The following is a 19,115-nucleotide window of genomic DNA, read 5'->3' as shown; positions in this document are numbered from 1 at the left end:
CCAGATTTATCTCAGGAAGGCGGTGAAAGTAAAGGGTCCAGAACAAACCACAGTGCCTTTATATCCTCCTTCCCCCAACAATTCTCAATGGTTGAAAGTTGGGTATAACAACAGAAAAAAAGACAAAGATGTCTTTTGTAATATCAAAAGCAACTACAGAGGTTATATGTAAAAAGTCTACCACTGTGCTTATACTATAGGTTGATTAAACATGTTAAGTCTTAGGTTTTTTGTTTTTTGTTTTTTACCAGAAAGACCACTTTGTTTTTAACCCAGAAGCTGCCTTCAAAAACCACTGCAGGGCTTCCCTGGTGGCGCAGTGGTTGAGAGTCCGCCTGCCGATGCAGGGGACACGGGTTCGTGCCCCAGTCCGGGAAGATCCCACATGCCGCGGAGCGGCTGGGCCCCATGAGCCATGGCCGCTGAGCCTGCACGTCTGGAGCCTGTGCTCCGCAGCGGGAGAGGCCACAACAGTGAGAGGCCCGCGTACCCCCCCCCCCAAAAAAAAACCCGCTGCAGACTTCTGCTGCAGTACAGGTTACCTTCACCCTCCCAACTCACAAAACAATAGGAGGGTCAGGGCTCACTCCTTGATTATTTCTTAGAGAAGTGTGACTGTAAAGCATAAACAAGTGGACTAGTATGATTTAAACAGACCATTCATACCATTAATTTCAACACTGGTAACAACAATTAGGTTGATCCTGGGTTTTTAAGTTAATAATAAGCATCTCATTAAACTGCATTAAATTAGTAATGGAAATCAAGGCAAGGCAGCAACCTACAAGTTTAAAAAATAAACAAATCAACGGGAAGCCTAAGGCAAATGTACTTATCTCAAAACCACACAATTTCCAGATCCACATTCTCAAGATAGACTACAACCTTCTAAAACACTGCTTAGAAGCTAATTAGTGAACCACTGACAGTTGAAGATACAGGACAATCACTTGCTGTGAGTTATGTACATTTCAGAAATGCTGGCATATTTGAAAAATGTTGGAGAGGGGTTGTTCCATGTTTCAAACTTGACTAAAATAAACCTTTGAACATAAAACAATCTGCAGGCTGCACAAATTGAGAACCCAGGAGGTTAGCAGAAAAAAAGCTGAAACATTAATACAGAGGTTGTTAGAAAGATCAGTGCACTGTTGCCCATCTTTCTTTATTAAAGTTGTCAGATGCCAACTTGTAGAGCAAGGACTTGTAAAGATCCAGGATGCAAAACCGAAACACTACCAGTTCCATGTCTATTACGAAGCAGAAGCCTTAACTAATACACTGACTGATTTGAAGCTCATTGTTATCAATCATCTTGAGAACAGTATACTGAAGACAGGATATCTTCTTTGCAATGGATTCCACTCTAGTTCTTTAACCTGTTCAAGCACCTTGAGCCCTGAGTCTCAATTGGTTCTTTTTGCCTGGGGTATAGCTGAAAGGTGGGAAAGAACAGAATGGTTCACAAGCATAAATAACTTTTAAAGGAGGCAATATAAGTAGGTTTTGCGGCAACCAAAGAACACTTTTAAAATAGCTATTTGTAGGTGAGACAGAGCAAAGCATTCATGATGAATTACCCCTCAGAGGAGAACTGAATGAATAGAGAAAATCTTGTAGTCTTTGAGTAGATGAAAGAGAGAGAAGGGAGAAGGCAGAAGGGCTTATAAAATGTGTCTCACAGAAAGCTGAAGACAAGGCAGGCCTGAAGAGATACAAGATAAATCTAAACAACAATTTAAAGATTCAACAACCATTAGAAATATAGGACAATGAGAAAGTAAGTCTAGATTAAAGTTCCCTAAGAGAATTAACAGATTTTTTTTTAAAAAACAGAAACACAACTTAAAGGGACATTCTTTAGGGAAAAGAACTGGATATGGTAGTATGCATTGCAATGTCTTGAGATTAAATAACATTTCAACTGACCCTGCCAATCCATGCTATAAATTCACATTTTCTGGCAACCAAAATACTAGGGGGAAAACATATGGGAACAATCAAATGTCTGGTACTCTTTGCTGCCATGAAAAAGCAAAAGAAAATCTCACTCATTTTAGCAATTTTAAATGCTAATTTTTATTTACTGCTAAATGTGCAAAGGACATCAATACTGTGCAGGAAAATGGTTACATAAATCCAATATTAAACAACAGCACATGGGATAAATCTAAAGCAGAGCACCATGTGCCTTCAGAACTAATTAATATCATAGAACACAACTCAGATCAGACAATTCTTAAGAAACCTGAAGAGCACTCTCACTTAATATTAAGCTAGTTACCCAGAAGCAAATGCTCTTGGTTTTGTTGTTTCATTTTCTAGGAAAAAGTAGTTTTTCCAATTTTGCATGGTTTAATATTATGTGTGACATCGGAACCAAGGCAATAGTTTGTAAGATTTACTCCATTTATCAATTGGTACCATCAGCTAATACAAAGTTGACAAGCTGGCTGACAGGAAAACAGCTGAATACAATGAAATATGCTCAGATATGGGGCTAGTTGTACATTCACCTCAATGTCCTTATTCACAACCCAAAGAAATATTCCTTTATTTTAAAGTACTATTTTAAATCAAAAGGTAAAATAATCTTAAAGACAGATACAACAGTAACCACTCTAAATCACTTAAACACTAACATAAAACACTTTTTAAAAACCAAACAATAAGAAAAATGGCAGTGCAAGAACACACCATACTGCTGAATCTTACATATTCTGAGGTACACAATGAGAAGGTGAGGGAGGTGAAGCAATATAGGCAAGTGGCCCAGGACTCATAGCACCACGAATTTGAGAACCAACATATGCTGCACTGACTGGATGCCAGGGGGCAACACAGGGATAATCTGGCACAACAGGAAGGCAGGAATCAAAACCTGGCAAAGGTCGCTGCCCACAGGGATCTGACATCACTGGATAATAGAATGTTCCATGAGGGACAGATGCAGGGTCAGCATTTGGAAAAGTACCTGAAACAAAGAAAGCATACAGTACACTTCATATACAAAGATTCATTAACATCAACATAAATGGATGTTCTTACAGGTAAAAATGAAATTTAGCATTAACTCCAAGAAAGATCATAGCAATTGCAGCAGGAGCACTTTAGATATGAACATTAGTGACTAAAACAGGCTACTAAAAGATAATATGAAAATTTTCTAACTAAAAAAATTAAATATAGGAAGATGGCAGAAGAGTAGGATGCAGAGATCACCTTCCTCCCCACAGATACATCAGAAATACATCTACACCAGTGGGAGGGAGATGTGAAGGAACAAAGGTTTCCACACACTAGGAAGCCCCTTCGGGGGTGGAGACTGCAGGTGGCGGAGGGGGAAGTTTCGGAGTCGGGGAGGAGAGCGCAGCAACAGGAGTGCGGAGGGCAAAGCGGGGAGATTCCCGCACAGAGGATCGGTGCCGACCAGCACTCACAAGCCCGAGAGGCTTGTCTGCTCACCCGCCGGGGTGGGCGGGGCTGGGAGCTGAGGCTTGGGCTTCGGTCGGAGCGCCGGGAGAGGACTGGGGTTGGCGGCGTGAACACAGCCTGAAGGGGGTTAGTGCGCCACGGCTGGCCGGGAGGGAGGGAGTCCGGGGAAAAGTCTGGACCTGCCGAAGAGGCGAGAGACTTTTTCTTCCCTGTTTGTTTCCTGGTGTGTGAGGAGAGGGGATTAAGAGCGCTGCTTAAAGGAGCTCCAGAGATGGGCGCGAGCCGAGGCTATCAGCGCGGACCACAGAGACAGGCATGAGACGCTAAGGCCGCTGCTGCAGCCACCAAGAAGCCTGTGTGCGAGCACAGGTCACGATACACACCTGCCCTCCCGGGAGCCTGTGCAGCCCGCCACTGCCAGGGTCCCATGATCCAAGGACAACTCCCCCGGGAGAATGCACGGCACGCCTCAGGCTGGTGCAACGTCATGCCGGTCTCTGCCGACGAAGGCTCGCCCCGCACTCCATGCCCCTCCCGCCCCCCCCCCACCCCGGCCAGAGCAAGCCAGAGCCCCCAGATCAGCGACTCCTTTAACCCCGTCCTGTCTGAGCGAAGAACAGACGCCCTCCAGCGACCTACACGCAGAGGCGGGGCCAAATCCAAACCTGAGCCCCGGGAGCTGTGCGAACAAAGAAGAGAAAGGGAAATTTTGCCCAGCAGCCTCAGGAGCAGCTGATTAAATCTCCACAATCAACTTGATGTACCCTGCATCTGCGGAACACCTGAATAGACAACGAATCATCCCATATTGAGGAGGTGGACGTTGAGAGCAAGATATATTATTTTGCCCCTTTTCCACTTTTTTGTGAGTATGTGTATGCTTCTCTGTGAGATTTTGTCTGTAGAGCTTTCCTTTCACCATCTGTCCTACGGTTCTGTCCATCGGTTTTTTTTGTTTTGTTTTACTTTAAAAATTGTTTTCTCTTAATAATTATTTTTTATTTTAATAACTATTTTATCTTACTTTATCTTACCCTCTCTTTCTTTCTACTTTTTCTCCCTTTTATTCTGAGCCATGTGGATGAAAGGCTCTTGGTGCTGCAGTCAGGAGTCAGTGCTGTGCCTCTGAGGTGGGAGAGCCAACTTCAGGACACTGGTCCACAAAAGACCTCCCAGCTCCACGTACTATCAAACAGCAAAAATCTCCCAGAGATCTCCATCTCAACACCAACACCCAGCTTCATTCAACGACCAGCAAGCTACAGTGCGGGACACCCTATGCCAAAAAACTAGCAACACAGGAACACAACCCCACCCATTAGCAGAGAGGCTGGCTGCCTAAAATCATAAGTCCACAGACACCCCAAAACACACCACCAGACGGGGATGTGCCACCAGAAAGACAAGCTCCAGCCTCATCCACCAGAACACAGGCACCAGTCCCCTCCACCAGGAAGCCTACACAACCCATTGAACCAACCTTAGCCACTGGGGACAGACACCAAAAACAACGGGAACTAAGAACCTGCAGCCTGCAAAAAGGAGACCCCAAACACAGTAAGATAAGCAAAATGAGAAGACAGAAAAACACACAGCAGATGAACGAGCAAGATAAAAACCCACCAGACCTAACAAATGAAGAGGAAATAGGCAGTCTACCTGAAAAAGAATTCAGAATAATGATAGTAAAGATGATCCAAAATCTTGGAAACAGAATAGAGAAAATGCAAGAAACATTTAACAAGGACCTAGAAGAACTAAAGAGGAAACAAGCAACGAGGAACAACACAATAAATGAAATTAAAAGTACTCTAGAAGGGATCAATAGCAGAATAACTGAGGCAGAAGAACGGATAAGTGACCTGGAAGATAAAATAGTAGAAATAACTACTGCAGAGCAGAATAAAGAAAAAAGAATGAAAAGAACTGAGGACAGTCTCAGAGACCTCTGGGACAACATTAAACACACCAACATTCGGAGTACAGGGGTCCCAGAAGAAGAAGAGAAAAAGAAAGGGACTGAGAAAATATTTGAAGAGATTATAGTTGAAAACTTCCCTAATATGGGAGAGGAAATAGTTAATCAAGTCGAGGAAGCACAGAGGGTCCCACAGAGGATAAATCCAAGGAGAAACACGCCAAGACACATATTAATCAAACTGTCAAAAATTAAATACAAAGAAAACATATTAAAAGCACCAAAGGAAAAACAACAAATAACACACAAGGGAATCCCCATAAGGTTAACACCTGATCTTTCAGCAGAAACTCTGCAAGCCAGAAGGGAGTAGCAGGACATATTTAAAGTGATGAAGGAGAACAACGTGCAACCAAGATTACTCTACCCAGCAAGGATCTCATTCAGATTTGATGGAGAAAGTAAAACCTTTGCAGACAAGGAAAAGCTGAGAGAGTTCAGCATCACCAAACCAGCTTTACAACAAACGCTAAAGGAACTTCTCGAGGCAAGAAACACAAGAGAAGGAAAAGACCTACAATAACAAACCCAAAACAATTAAGAAAATGGGAATAGGAACGTACATATCGATGATTACCTTAAATGTAAATGGATTAAATGCTCCCACCAAAAGACACAGACTGGCTGAATGGATACAAAAACAAGACCCATATATATGCTGTCTACAAGAGACCCACTTCAGACCTAGAGACACATACACACTGAAAGTGAGGGGATAGAAAAAGATATTCCATGCAAATGGAAACCAAAAGAGAGCTGGAGTATCAATTCTCATATTAGACAAAATAGACTTTAAAATAAAGACTATTACAAGAGACAAAGAAGGACACTACATAATGATCAAGGGATCAATCCAAGAAGATGATATAACAACTGTAAGTATTTATGCACCCAACATAGGAGCACCTCAATACATAAGGCAAATACTAACAGCCATAAAAGGGGAAATCGACAGTAACACATTCAGAGTAGGGGACTTTAACACCCCACTTTCACCAATGGACAGATCATCCAAAATGAAAATAAATAAGGAAACACAAGCTTTAAATGATACATTAAACAAGATGGACTTAATTGATATTTATAGGACATTCCATCCAAAACAACAGAATACACATTTTTCTCAAGTGCTCATGGAATATTCTCCAGGATAGATCATATCTTGGGTCACAAATCAAGCCTTGGTAAATTTAAGAAAATTGAAATTGTATCAAGTTTCTTTTCCGACCACAACGCTATGAGACTAGGTATCAATTACAGGAAAAGATCTGTAAAAAATACAAACACATAGAAGCTAAACAATACACTACTTAATAACGAAGTGATCACAGAAGAAATCAAAGAGGAAATAAAAAAAATACCAAGAAACAAATGACAATGGAGACACGAAGACCCAAAACCTATGGGATGCAGCAAAAGCAGTTCTAAGAGGGAAGTTTAGAGCAATATAATCCTACCTTAGGAAACAGGAGACATCTCGAATAAACAACCTAACCTTGCACCTCAAGCAATTAGAGAAAGAAGAACAAAAAAACCCCAAAGTTAGCAGAAGGAAGGAAATCATAAATATCAGATCAGAAATAAATGAAAAAGAAATGAAGAAAACGATAGCAAACATCAATAAAACTAAAAACTGGTTCTTTGAGAAGATAAACAAAATTGATAAACCATTAGCAAGACTCATCAAGAAAAAAAGGGAGAAGACTCAAAGCAATAGAATTAGAAATGAAAAAGGAGAAGTAACAATTGACACTGCAGAAATGCAAAAGATCATGAGAGATTACTACAAGCAACTGTATGCCAATAAAATGAACAACTTCTTAGAAATGCACAACCTGCCTAGACTGAATCAGGAAGAAAAACAAAATATGAACAGACCAATCAAAAGTAATGAAATTGAAACTGTGATTAAAAATCTTGCAACAAACAAAAGCCCAGGACCAGATGGCTTCACAGGCGAACTCTATCAAACATTTAGAGACCAGCTAAAACCCATCCTTCTCAAGCTTTTCCAAAATATAGCAGAGGGAGAAACACTCCCAAACTCATTCTACGGGACCACCGTCACGTTGATACCAAAACCAGGTAAGGAATGTCACAAAGAAAGAAAACTACAGGCCAATATCACTGATGAACATAGATGCAAAAGTCCTCAACAAAATACTAGCAAACAGAATCCAACAGCACATTAAAAGGATCATACACCATGATCAAGTGGGGTTTATTCCAGGAATGCAAGGATTCTTCAATATACACAAATCAATCAACGTGATACACCATATTAACAAATTGAAGGAGAAAAACCATATGATCAACTCAATAGATGCAGAGAAAGCTTTTGACAAAATTCAACACCCCTTTACCATAAAAACCCTCTAGAAAGTAGGCATACAGGGAACTTTCCTTAACATAATAAAGGCCATATATGACAAACCCACAGCCAACATCGTCCTCAATGGTGAAAAACTGAAAGCATTTCCACTAACATCAGGAACAAGACAAGGTTGCCCACTCTCACCACTCTTATTCAACATAGTTTTGGAAGCTTTAGCCACAGCAATCAGAGAAGAAACGGAAATAAAAGGAATCCAAATCGGATTAGAAGAAGTAAAGCTTCACTGTTTGCAGATGACATGATACTATACATAGAGAATCCTAAAGATGCTACCAGAAAACTACGAGAGCTAATCAATGAATTTGGTAAAGTAGCAGGATACAAAATTAATGCACAGAAATCTCTGGCATTCTTATACACTAATGATGAAAAATCTGAAAGTGAAATCAAGAAAACACTCCCATTTACCATTGCAACAAAAAGAATAAAATATCTAGGAATACACCTACCTAAGGAGACAAAAGATCTGTATGCAGAAAATTATAAGACACTGATGAAAGAAATTAAAGATGATACAAATAGATGGAGAGATATACCATGTTCTTGGATTGGAAGAATCAACATTGTGAAAATGACTCTACTACCCAAGGCAATCTACAGATTCAATGCAATCCCTATCAAACTACCACTGGCATTTTTCACAGAACTAGAACAAAAAAATTTCACAATTTGTATGGAAACACAAAAGACCCCGAATAGCCAAAGCAATCTTGAGAATGAAAAACAGAGCTGGAGGAATCAGGCTCCCTGACTTCAGACTACACTACAAACCTACAGTAATCAAGACAGTATGGTACTGGCACAAAAACAGAAACATAGAATACGGTCACCTTATCTTTGATAAAGGAGGCAGGAAGGTACAGTGGAGAAAGGACAGCCTCTTCAATAAGTGGTGCTGGGAAAACTGGACAGCTACATGTAAAAGTATGAGATTAGATCACTCCCTAACACCATACACAAAAATAAGCTCAAAATGGATTAAAGACCTAACTGTAAGGCCAGAAACTATCAAACTCTTAGAGGAAAACATAGGCAGAACACTCTATGACATAAATCACAGCAAGATCCTTTTTGACCCACCCCCTAGAGAAATAGAAATAAAAACAAAAATAAACAAATGGGACCTAATGAAACTTCAAAGCTTTTGTACAGCATAGGAAACCATAAACAAGACCAAAAGACAACCCTCAGAATGGGAGAAAATATTTGCAAATGAAGCAACTGACAAAGGATTAATCTCCAAAATTTATAAGCAGCACGTGCAGCTCAATGACAAAAAAACAAACAATCCATTCCAAAAATGGGCAGAAGACCTATACAGACATTTCTCCAAAGAAGATATACAAACTGCCAACAAACACATGAAAGAATGCCCAACATCGTGATTAGAGAAATGCAAATCAAAACTACAATGAGATATCATCTCACACCAGTCAGAATGGCCATCATCAAAAAATCTAGAAACAATAAATGCTGGAGAGGGTGTGGAGAAAAGGGAACACCCTTGCACTGCTGGTGGGAATGTGAATTGGTACAGCCACTATGGAGAACAGTATGGAGGTTCCTTAGAAAACTACAAATAGAACTACCATATGACCCAGCAATCCCACTACTGGGCATATACCCTGAGAAAACCATAATTCAAAACGAATCATGTACCAAAATGTTCACTGCAGCTCTATATACAATAGCCAGGAGATGGAAACAACCTAAGTGTCCATCATCGGATGAATGGATAAAGAAGATGTGGCACATACATACAATGGAATATTACTCAGCCATAAAAGGAAACGAACTTGAGCTATTTGTAATGAGGTGGATAGACCTAGAGTCTGTCATACAGAGTGAAGTAAGCCAGAAAGACAAAGACAAATACCGTATGCTAACACATATATATGGAATTTAAGAAAAAAAATGTCATGAAGAACCTAGGGGTAAGACAGGAATAAAGACACAGACCTACTACAGAATGGACTTGAGGTTATGGGGAGGAGGAAGGGCAAGCTGTGACAAAGCGAGAGAGAGGCATGGACATAAATACACTACCAAACGTAAGGTAGATAGCTAGTGGGAAGCAGCTGCATAGCACAGGGAGATCAGCTCGGTGCTTTGTGACCGCCTGTAGGGGTGGGACACGGAGGGTGGGAGGGAGGGAGACGTAAGAGGGAAGAGATATGGGAAAATATGTCTATGTATAACTGATTCACTTGGTTATAAAGCAGAAACTAAGACACCACTGTAAAGCAATTATACTCCAATAAAGATGTAAAAAAAAAAAACCTACCTAAGGAGACAAAAGACCTGTATGCAGAAAATTATAAGACACTGATGAAAGAAATTAAAGATGATACAAATAGATGGAGAGATATACCATGTTCTTGGATTGGAAGAATCAACATTGTGAAAATGACTCTACTACCCAAAGCAATCAACAGATTCAATGCAATCCCTATCAAACTACCACTGGAATTTTTCACAGAACTAGAACAAAAAATTTCACAATTTGTATGGAAAAACAAAAGACCCAGAATAGCCAAAGCAATCTTGAGAATGAAAAACAGAGCTGGAGGAATCAGGCTCCCTAACTTCAGACTATACTACAAAGCTACAGTAATCAAGACAGTATGGTACTGGCAAAAAACAGAAATATAGATCAGTGGAACAGGACAGAAAGCCCAGAGATAAACCCACGCACATATGGTCACCTTATCTTTTTTTTTTTTTGTGGTACGCGGGCCTCTCACTGTTGTGGCCTCTCCCGTTGTGGAGCAAAGGCTCCGGATGCGCAGGCTCAGTGGCCATGGCTCACGGGCCCAGCCGCTCCGCAGCATGTGGGATCTTCCCAGACCGGGGCACGAACCCATATCCCCTGCATCGGCAGGCGGACTCTCAACAACTGCGCCATCAGGGAAGCCCCAGTCACCTTATCTTTGATAAAGGAGGCAGGAATGTACAGTGTAGAAAGGACAGCCTCTTCAATAAGTGGTGCTGCTAAAACTGGACAGGTACATGTAAAAGTATGAGATTAGAACACTCTCTAACACCGTACACAAAAATAAGGTCAAAATGGATCAAAGACCTAAATGTAAGGCCAGAAACTATCAAACTCTTTGAGGAAAACAGAGGCAGGACACTCTATGACATAAATCACAGCAAGATCCTTTTTGACCCACCTGCTAGAGAAATGGAAATAAAAACAAAAATAAACAAATGGGACCTAATGAAACTTCAAAGCTTTTGCACAACAAAGGAAACCATAAACGAGACCAAAAGACAACCCTCAGTTGGGAGAAAATATTTGCAAATGAAGCAACTGACAAAAGATTAATCTCCAAAATATACAAGCAGCTCATGTAGCTCAATAACAAAAAAACAAAGAACCCAAACCAAAAATGGGCAGAAGACCTAAACAGACATTTATCCAAAGAAGATATACAGACTGCCCACAAACACATGAAAGACTGCTCAACATCATTAATCATTAAAGAAATGCAAATCAAAACTACAGTGAGGTATCATCTCACACCAGTCAGAATGGCCATCATCAAAAAATCTAGAAACAATAATTGCTGGAGAGGGTGTGCAGGAAAGGGAACCCTCTTGCACTGTTGGTGGGAATGTAAATTGATACAGCCACCATGGAGAACAGTATGGAGGTTCCTCAAAAAACTAAAAATAGAACTACAATACGACCCAGCAATCCCACTACTGGGCATATACCCTGAGAAAACCATAATTCAAAAAGAGTCATGTACCACAATGTTCATTGCAGCTCTATTTACAATAGCCAGGACATGCAAGCAACCTAAGTGTCCATCAACAGATGAATGGATAAAGAAGATGTGGCACATATATACAATGGAATATTACTCAGCCATAAAAAGAAACAAATTGAGTTATTTGTAGTGAGGTGGATGGACCTAGAGTCTGTCATACAGAGTGAAGTAAGTCAGAAAGAGAAAGACAAATACTGTACACTAACACATATATATGGAATCTAAGAAAAAAAAAAAGGTCATGAAGAACCTAGGGGTAAGACGGGAATAAAGACACAGACCTACTAGAGAATGGACTTGAGGATATGGGGAGGGGGAAGGGTAAGCTGGGACAAAGTGAGAGAGTTGCATGGCCATATATACACTACCAAACATAAGGTAGATAGCTAGTGGGAAGCAGCCGCATAGCACAGGGAGATCAGCTCGGTGCTTTGTGACCACCTAGAGGGGTAGGATAGGGAGGGCGGGAGGGAGGGAGACGCAAGAGGGAAGAGATATGGGAACATATGTATGGGAACATATGTATATGTATAACTGATTCACTTTGTTATAAAGCAGAAACTAACACACCACTGTAAAGCAATGATACTCCAATACAGATGTTAAAAAAAAGTAAAAATGAAAAATTAAATATATAAATGTATGTACAATGTGTCAAATGTATTCTACCTGGAGAGAGCTATGTTCCTGGGATGATTTAGATATCAACAGACTACACTAAGAAACGTTCTCTAGAGTCATTCTTGTCAATTCAGTTTTTATAAGAGTTTGTCACAATTACGTTTTCTAATAGTTTTGCAGTATAACACACACCATCCAAATAACCATTTTGTATTATTTTAGCAATTAAAAACTCAGGTGTTTTTACAGTCTTGTCTATACTTGAAGGCAAAACTCTGAAGACCATCCCAAAAGACCAAACTTTTAAGTGTCATCTCTTGAATGTCATGAACACGCTAGCATCATTTAAAATTTACAGCACTTTCACTACCATGCACCAGTTTCAATGGAAATAAATAGATGCTGTTCTGACCTTATTATAGTAACTATATAAATATTTTAAAAAAGGAGTCCCTCATTACTTGGGATAACTTACGTTCGTTTTGTGAAGTAAAGACTGGCACTGTCTCATGTTTACTACAATAAAAATAGTTCTATAAAAGGTACATGGAACAAAAATGTAATAAAGGTTGATACTTTCATTTTTATTACCATGGGCCACATCACACCACCACATGAAGAATAAGATTCTATAGTGCTAATATTCTAAAACTATTAATACTCTTTAAGGGAGGAGAGAAAGAAAATTCACATTCCTCACATGCACCAGAACAGTATACTTATACATATAAGGTTTCATATAGTTCTTATAACAACACTGGAAAATCATAAAATACATTATTTCCCACTTTACACAAAATCAGGCTTAGGGAGGTTAAGTAACTTAGCCAAAATCACAACCATCAAGTAGCAGTTGCTGGAATGGAAAACAGATTTGGTTAGGTTAGTCCACATCGTTTCTTCTACCTCCTGCTGATTCTAAGAAGGGCAGTCCAAAGATCCTACTCTAAATCCTTGAAAATGCCTCCCCATCTATATTATACTGTGAACTTATAGACAAAGCAACCATCCTTATGGTCTGGCACAGAGGTCTCAAACTTTTTGGTCTCAGGATCCCTTTACACTCTTAAAAATTGAGGATCCCAAATAGCTTTTGTTTATGTGGGTTCTATCTATCAATATTTACCACATTAGGAATTAATCTAAGTTAAAAATATTATCTCATGTAAAAATAAACCCATTATGTTAAACTCATTTTCCATAAAAATTTGTATTTTCCCCCCCAAAAATTGTGAGACCAGTGGCATTGTTTTACACTTGTGCAATCTCTAATGTATGGCTTAAGAGAAGACAGCTGGATTCTCATATCTGCTCCTGTATTTTATCTATTATGATACATTTAGTTTGAAATATATTAAGAAAATCTGGCTTCATACAGATATGTAGCTGGAAAAGAGAGAAGTCTTAATAATTAGGCTTTTCAGATAATTGTAGATATTCTTTGATGCTACACCACAACTAGGTAAGTGGTAATTTCTTAGAAGTCAGTAGCAATGTGGACTTTTCATACTTTGTTAACATTAAAATCCATTGTTTTATCTTGCATCTTGGATAGATATTTTACTAAATCATGCACAGGTAAGATTATACATTGGTAATTGGGAAAATATTATTTCACTGAGTTATACAGATCTACCAAATGTTGACACATTTCATTATACAATGTAAAACACCACATTCATTAATAGCCCCCCACCATCTATTTTATTAGAAGAGTTAATGAAGTATTGGAAGCTGTCAAGCTCATGGTGGTAGATAAAAATTAGAATTTTGGATAACATGTATTTGAGTGCTGGAATTTTTCTCTTTGACAAAAAATACTATCCGTTGCTTTTCTCGAAGTGATAAGGCTTAGGTGTTCATTTGAGAAAATGTCTGCCGGATCCCCAAGTCTGAATAACCATAGTCTGTCTATCACTCTTTCAAGTAGAAATAGTGTTCCATGAAAAGTCAGCTAGTTTAGCTCGAAACTCAAGCTTACAACCCTTTTCTTTAAAGTTAATCACTATACGTCAGTATGCAGAGAGCTTTATGAACACTTCCTATTTTGTCATACAGAATACTAAGTACAATTATTGAAAGAATAAAAATTTAGTAAAATAAGAATGTCTTTGATCAAACACAAAATAAATAAAACTGGCATTTTTATATCATGAGTGTGAAGACACTAAGTATTAGCACAGTTTGGTGCCCCTGCCTTGATTTGTGCTTAGGTGCCAGCTATTCTACCTGCCACTGATTTTTGCACCCTTAATACAAATCTAACACAGCAAAAAGGGACAAAATCCGTGTATTATGATGAATACTTTTAGCCTCATGGATCCCTTGAAAGGGTCTCAGGGACCCCAAAAGGTTCACATACCATGCTTTAAGAAATGCTGGTCTAGTATAATATCTGAAGGCTATTATTAAATTACACACAATAAAATCCAATTGTCTTTCTTGCAGGGAATCTCATTACATACTTACCATGTGCTGATACATCTGCCTGTGTGCCATCTCGTCTCCCCACCTCACTGTATAATTGAGGAATGGTTTGATTCACCAGAGGTGACGGCTCAGTACAGACTGGATAATTCTCTACATGAAGCTGCTGCTGTTCCTGCATCTGTGGCATACAGACCATGGAGTGCCACAAGCTGTGGTGATAGCACTTGGGCAAGAAAGGGAAAAAACACTTTACTATTCCTTTTCTTAAACTAGTACCATTCTTCACTGAAAAAAAAAGTTGGGCCATGATTTCCAGGTGGGATAACAATGACTTTTGAACTAAATGATATGACATTTAGAAAATCTGTTCTCTATAACAACTTTAAGATCTTTCGCAGCCTCTGTATCTCATACGTGGACCTAGGAATTATTTTAGGAAAGCACCCTAAGGAAATTAGAGATATACACAATGATCTGTATACAAAGGTGTCTGTTATAGCATTGTTTTTAAAGGCAAAAAAAATTAACGACCTAAATATTCAACAACAAGAAACTGGATGAATGAATTATGATATATCCATGATGGAATAAAATACAGGCAGTAAAAAAAATCATGGTGTCAAATATTTAAGGAAAAAGTGTTCATATTGTTTAACTTAAAAGTTTACAAAATTACACAGTATAGTCCATATTTTATAAAATAAATAAATAAGCTGTAAGGAAATATACCAAAGTATACAGTGATTATACAGGTGATTTTGGTTTTCTTTACACATTAGTATTTTCCATATGCACCATAATGGATGCTATTACTTTTAATATTAGAAAATATTAAAATATCTATTCTACAATTCCTTGTATTCCCATGATGTAAAATATAGGAGACTATATTGTACAACACGGGGAATACAGCCAATATTTTATAATAACTATAAATGGAGCATAACCTTTAAAAATTGTGAATCACTATACTGTACACCCGTAACGTATAATGTTGTACAACTATACTTAAATTTAAAACAAACAAAAATACTAAAAATAAACAAATAATAAACTGCCTCCACCTTGTTTCCACAGGTGACTATAATAAACAAACATAACTGAAGGGGCAAGCACTTTATTTTTTCAATTCTTGAAACTGCATTTAGGAAATATAGTCTCAGAGAACAAAAACCCACTCTACTACTCTTAAATTATAAATGTGTGCCAGTCAGTAAAGATAGTTTTCTGGAAATGATATGTCCAATATTTTAGGGAAATCAGTGTCTTGGAAAATCTGAGTATTATCCAGGAGACTATCTGGTTTACTATGTCATATGCCAAATCTTAAGATGCATCATTTCTTTTCAGAAAATGTGTCATCTTATTATATCAGAAGTGTATTTCAGGGGGAAAATGATCCCTGAAAGTATAAAGTAAAAGGGCTCTTACCTGAAATCAGAGACACCTTTCAGTGATATTAAGATATCTGTCAGTACTCCCTTTCTACAACTCAGGGAAGTGGTAAAAATCAGTGTTTGGCAAATATCTATGAACACATGAGTGCTTTAAAAATAATACTGCTCTTTAAATGTCTTTGAATTAGTCGGATTACTTTTCACATAAAATGCAGAAATAGCCACAAAAATGTTTTAAGTAAACAGGATAAATAATCCATTTGTTATTTCGAGATAGAAAAACATAGTGAAGGGTTGGCATATGATGTTAAATATGGAGGCCAATATATGCTGAAGTTGTACTTCATAGGGCCCCCACTCATGACAGTTTACAACTCTTTTATAAGAGAAACTGAAGTATTGGGAGGTTAAAGTAGAAAACTGACCTGTGTCATCTTCAGAGATATAAAGACAGAAATAAATCTTTTAGGTCCCTCATAGTGTTCTTGGGTTTTAAGGTTCAAGAGTCTGATTATCAAAACGGCTTATGTTTTTAAGTTAGAGGTTTGTTTTTTTTTTTAATCAAAGCAATTTTAACAGGACTCTTACCTGCAATCCCAGATTGAAATAGTACTGCAAAACTTTAGCATCTAAAATTAAAAATTTAAATCTTAGTGACTAGATGACATAAACAATTAAAACTTACCATTTAAAAGCTCTTCTCCTTCAGTATTAAGGTAGATACAACAAATGTTGTCTTCCCACATCAACACTACCCTCAATTCTACCTTATAGTAAATGACCATTTACCTACCACTATAGCTAAGATCGTTTTCTGAGCCAAGAAGGTTTAATCAACAAATACAGATTTTATTTCTATTCTTAATATTAGACAGATGTTACAGGAATACTACTCTGCAAATATTTAGAGAGACTCTAGTAAAGGCATTTTCTTGCTTGTCTCAAGACTAAAATTTTACTTTAATACAAATCTACTACAAAAGCAATCATGTTGGTCTTCAGAGCTAATACATAGTACAAACTAATGTTCTACAAATGCCAAGATTAGTGATGTCTACTAAGATAACTAGCACTGTTTGAAACAATTCACCTTGTCTTTATTTAACATGACTAACATACCACCACTAGGACTCCAAAAAGAGGAGGCAATGAGCAAGGTAACTCGAAATAAGTTATACCGTAAGGGGATAAAATTTCTTCAGACACAAAACTTTAAAGTACTTTACAAATGAACAAAATGTAGATGTATGAGAGAAGAGGGAATAGCCTTAGCATTTCAAGTATATCTCTAAATATATTTTTATTGATTGACCTGGGATTCACATATATTCTTATAAATAAGATAATGTAACTTGATTCCACTAACAAAAACTCTCAGAAAACCCCTCTTTCTTAAGTTGGAGACTCCCAATACATACAAATGTATTTACTGCCACTTTAAAAGAATGAGCTTGTATTTTGACTATTACGTGGGAATACAGTATAAAGCGTAATGCTCAAGCTAAAGAATATGAAAAGATGACAGCAGGAAGTAAATCCACAAATGGCATGGGATTCCACCCCTTGGTATTCACATACATCCACACAAAAAATCCATAGCAGTATTATTCTCAATAGCAAAAATGTGGAAACAACTCAAATGCCCATCAACTAATAGATAATAAAATATGGTATATCTATATAATGGAATGTTATTCAGCTGAAAAAAAGAATGAAATACTGACACATGTTACAACATGGATGAACCTTGAAAACATTATGCCAAATGAAAGAAGCCAGCCTACAAAAGACCACATATTGTATGACTCCATCTACATGAAATGTCCAGAACAGGCAAATCTATAGAGAATAGTAAAAAAAAAAAAAAAAAAAAAAAAACAAAGCAGAATAATAGTTGCCAGGGTCAGAGAGAATGAGGAGTAACTGCTAATGGGTACAGGGTTTCTTTTTGGGGTGATGAAAATATTTTGGAATTAGACAGTGGTGATGGTTGTACAAATTTGTGAATATACTAAAAAGCACTGAATTATACACTTTACATGGATGACTTGCATGGTATATGAATTATATCTCAAGCTGTTAAAAAAAAGTGGCAGGTAAGGACTATAAGAACTCAAAAACATCACTTTGAAATGCAACTGGGGGGTGGGATCATGAAAATGATAGGATTTAAATAGGAAGTTAGATGGAAGAGTAGAGGGGGAGAGAATTTGAGTAGAATCACCATGACAGCAAAGGCTTAGAAGTAGAAAACCAGATGCATGGAGTTCTTGTAAAAGTAGAAGGAGATAAGGTACAGTTTTGGAAAAATGACCAGCAATTTCTTACAAAACTAAACACACACCTATCTAGGCCCATCAATTCCACTCCTAGATATTTTCCCAAGGGAAATGAAAACACATGTTCACAAAGACTTTTACAAGCATGTTCATAGCAGCTTTATCATAACTGATCCAAACTAGAATATAGTCCACGTGTCCCTCAACAGGAGAACGGACAATCAACAGGAGAATGGACAAACTGTAGAGTACCCATACGACGAAATACTCAGCAATAAAAGCAAATAGACTACTGATAATATGCAGCAACATGGAAGAATCTCAAAAAACATTACATTGAGGTTAAGAAGCCTTTCATAAAGAGTACATACTGTATGATTATATTCACATGAAATTCTAAAACAGGTAAAACTAGGGCAGAAAAATATCAGAACAGTGGTTGTCTCTGGGGGGAAGTAGAGATGGGGTAGGGAAAGACTGGGAAGGGGCATGAAGGAACTTTGTGGGATAATGATGTTTTATAACTTGATGGGGATTTGGGTTACACAGGTGCATGTACGCATCTGTCAAAACTCAGCAAGTGTACATTTAAGATTTGTTCATTTCGGGCTTCTCTGGTGGCACAGTGGTTGAGAGTCCGCCTGCCGATGCAGGGGACACGGGTTCGTGCCCCAGTCCAGGAAGATCCCACATGCCGCGGAGCGGCTGGGCCTGTGAGCCACGGCCGCTGAGCCTGCGCGTCCGGAGCCTGTGCTCCGCAACGGGAGAGGCCACAACATGAGAGGCCTGCGTACCGCAAAAAAA

The 19,115-nt window shown here is 38.4% G+C and overlaps 1 protein-coding gene across 1 annotated transcript in view; it reads right to left on the bottom strand.

Moving 5' to 3' along the window:
- Window positions 1-2,092: 2,092 nt before the first annotated feature.
- Window positions 2,093-19,115, bottom strand: part of ALG13 (ALG13 UDP-N-acetylglucosaminyltransferase subunit) — a 74,742-nt gene continuing 57,719 nt past the window's right edge. The window contains 3 exon segments of the mRNA XM_082680739.1: window positions 2,093-2,974; window positions 14,675-14,858; window positions 16,621-16,661. Coding sequence (XP_082536865.1) covers window positions 2,712-2,974; window positions 14,675-14,858; window positions 16,621-16,661 — 488 coding nt within the window. The 3' untranslated portion in view covers window positions 2,093-2,711.

The sequence above is a fragment of the Grampus griseus genome (assembly GCF_964374135.1).
Source record: "Grampus griseus genome assembly, chromosome: X".
NCBI lineage: Eukaryota > Metazoa > Chordata > Mammalia > Artiodactyla > Delphinidae > Grampus > Grampus griseus.
Note: the sequence above shows the minus strand (reverse complement) of the source record. Positions and strands in the feature narration are given on the sequence as shown.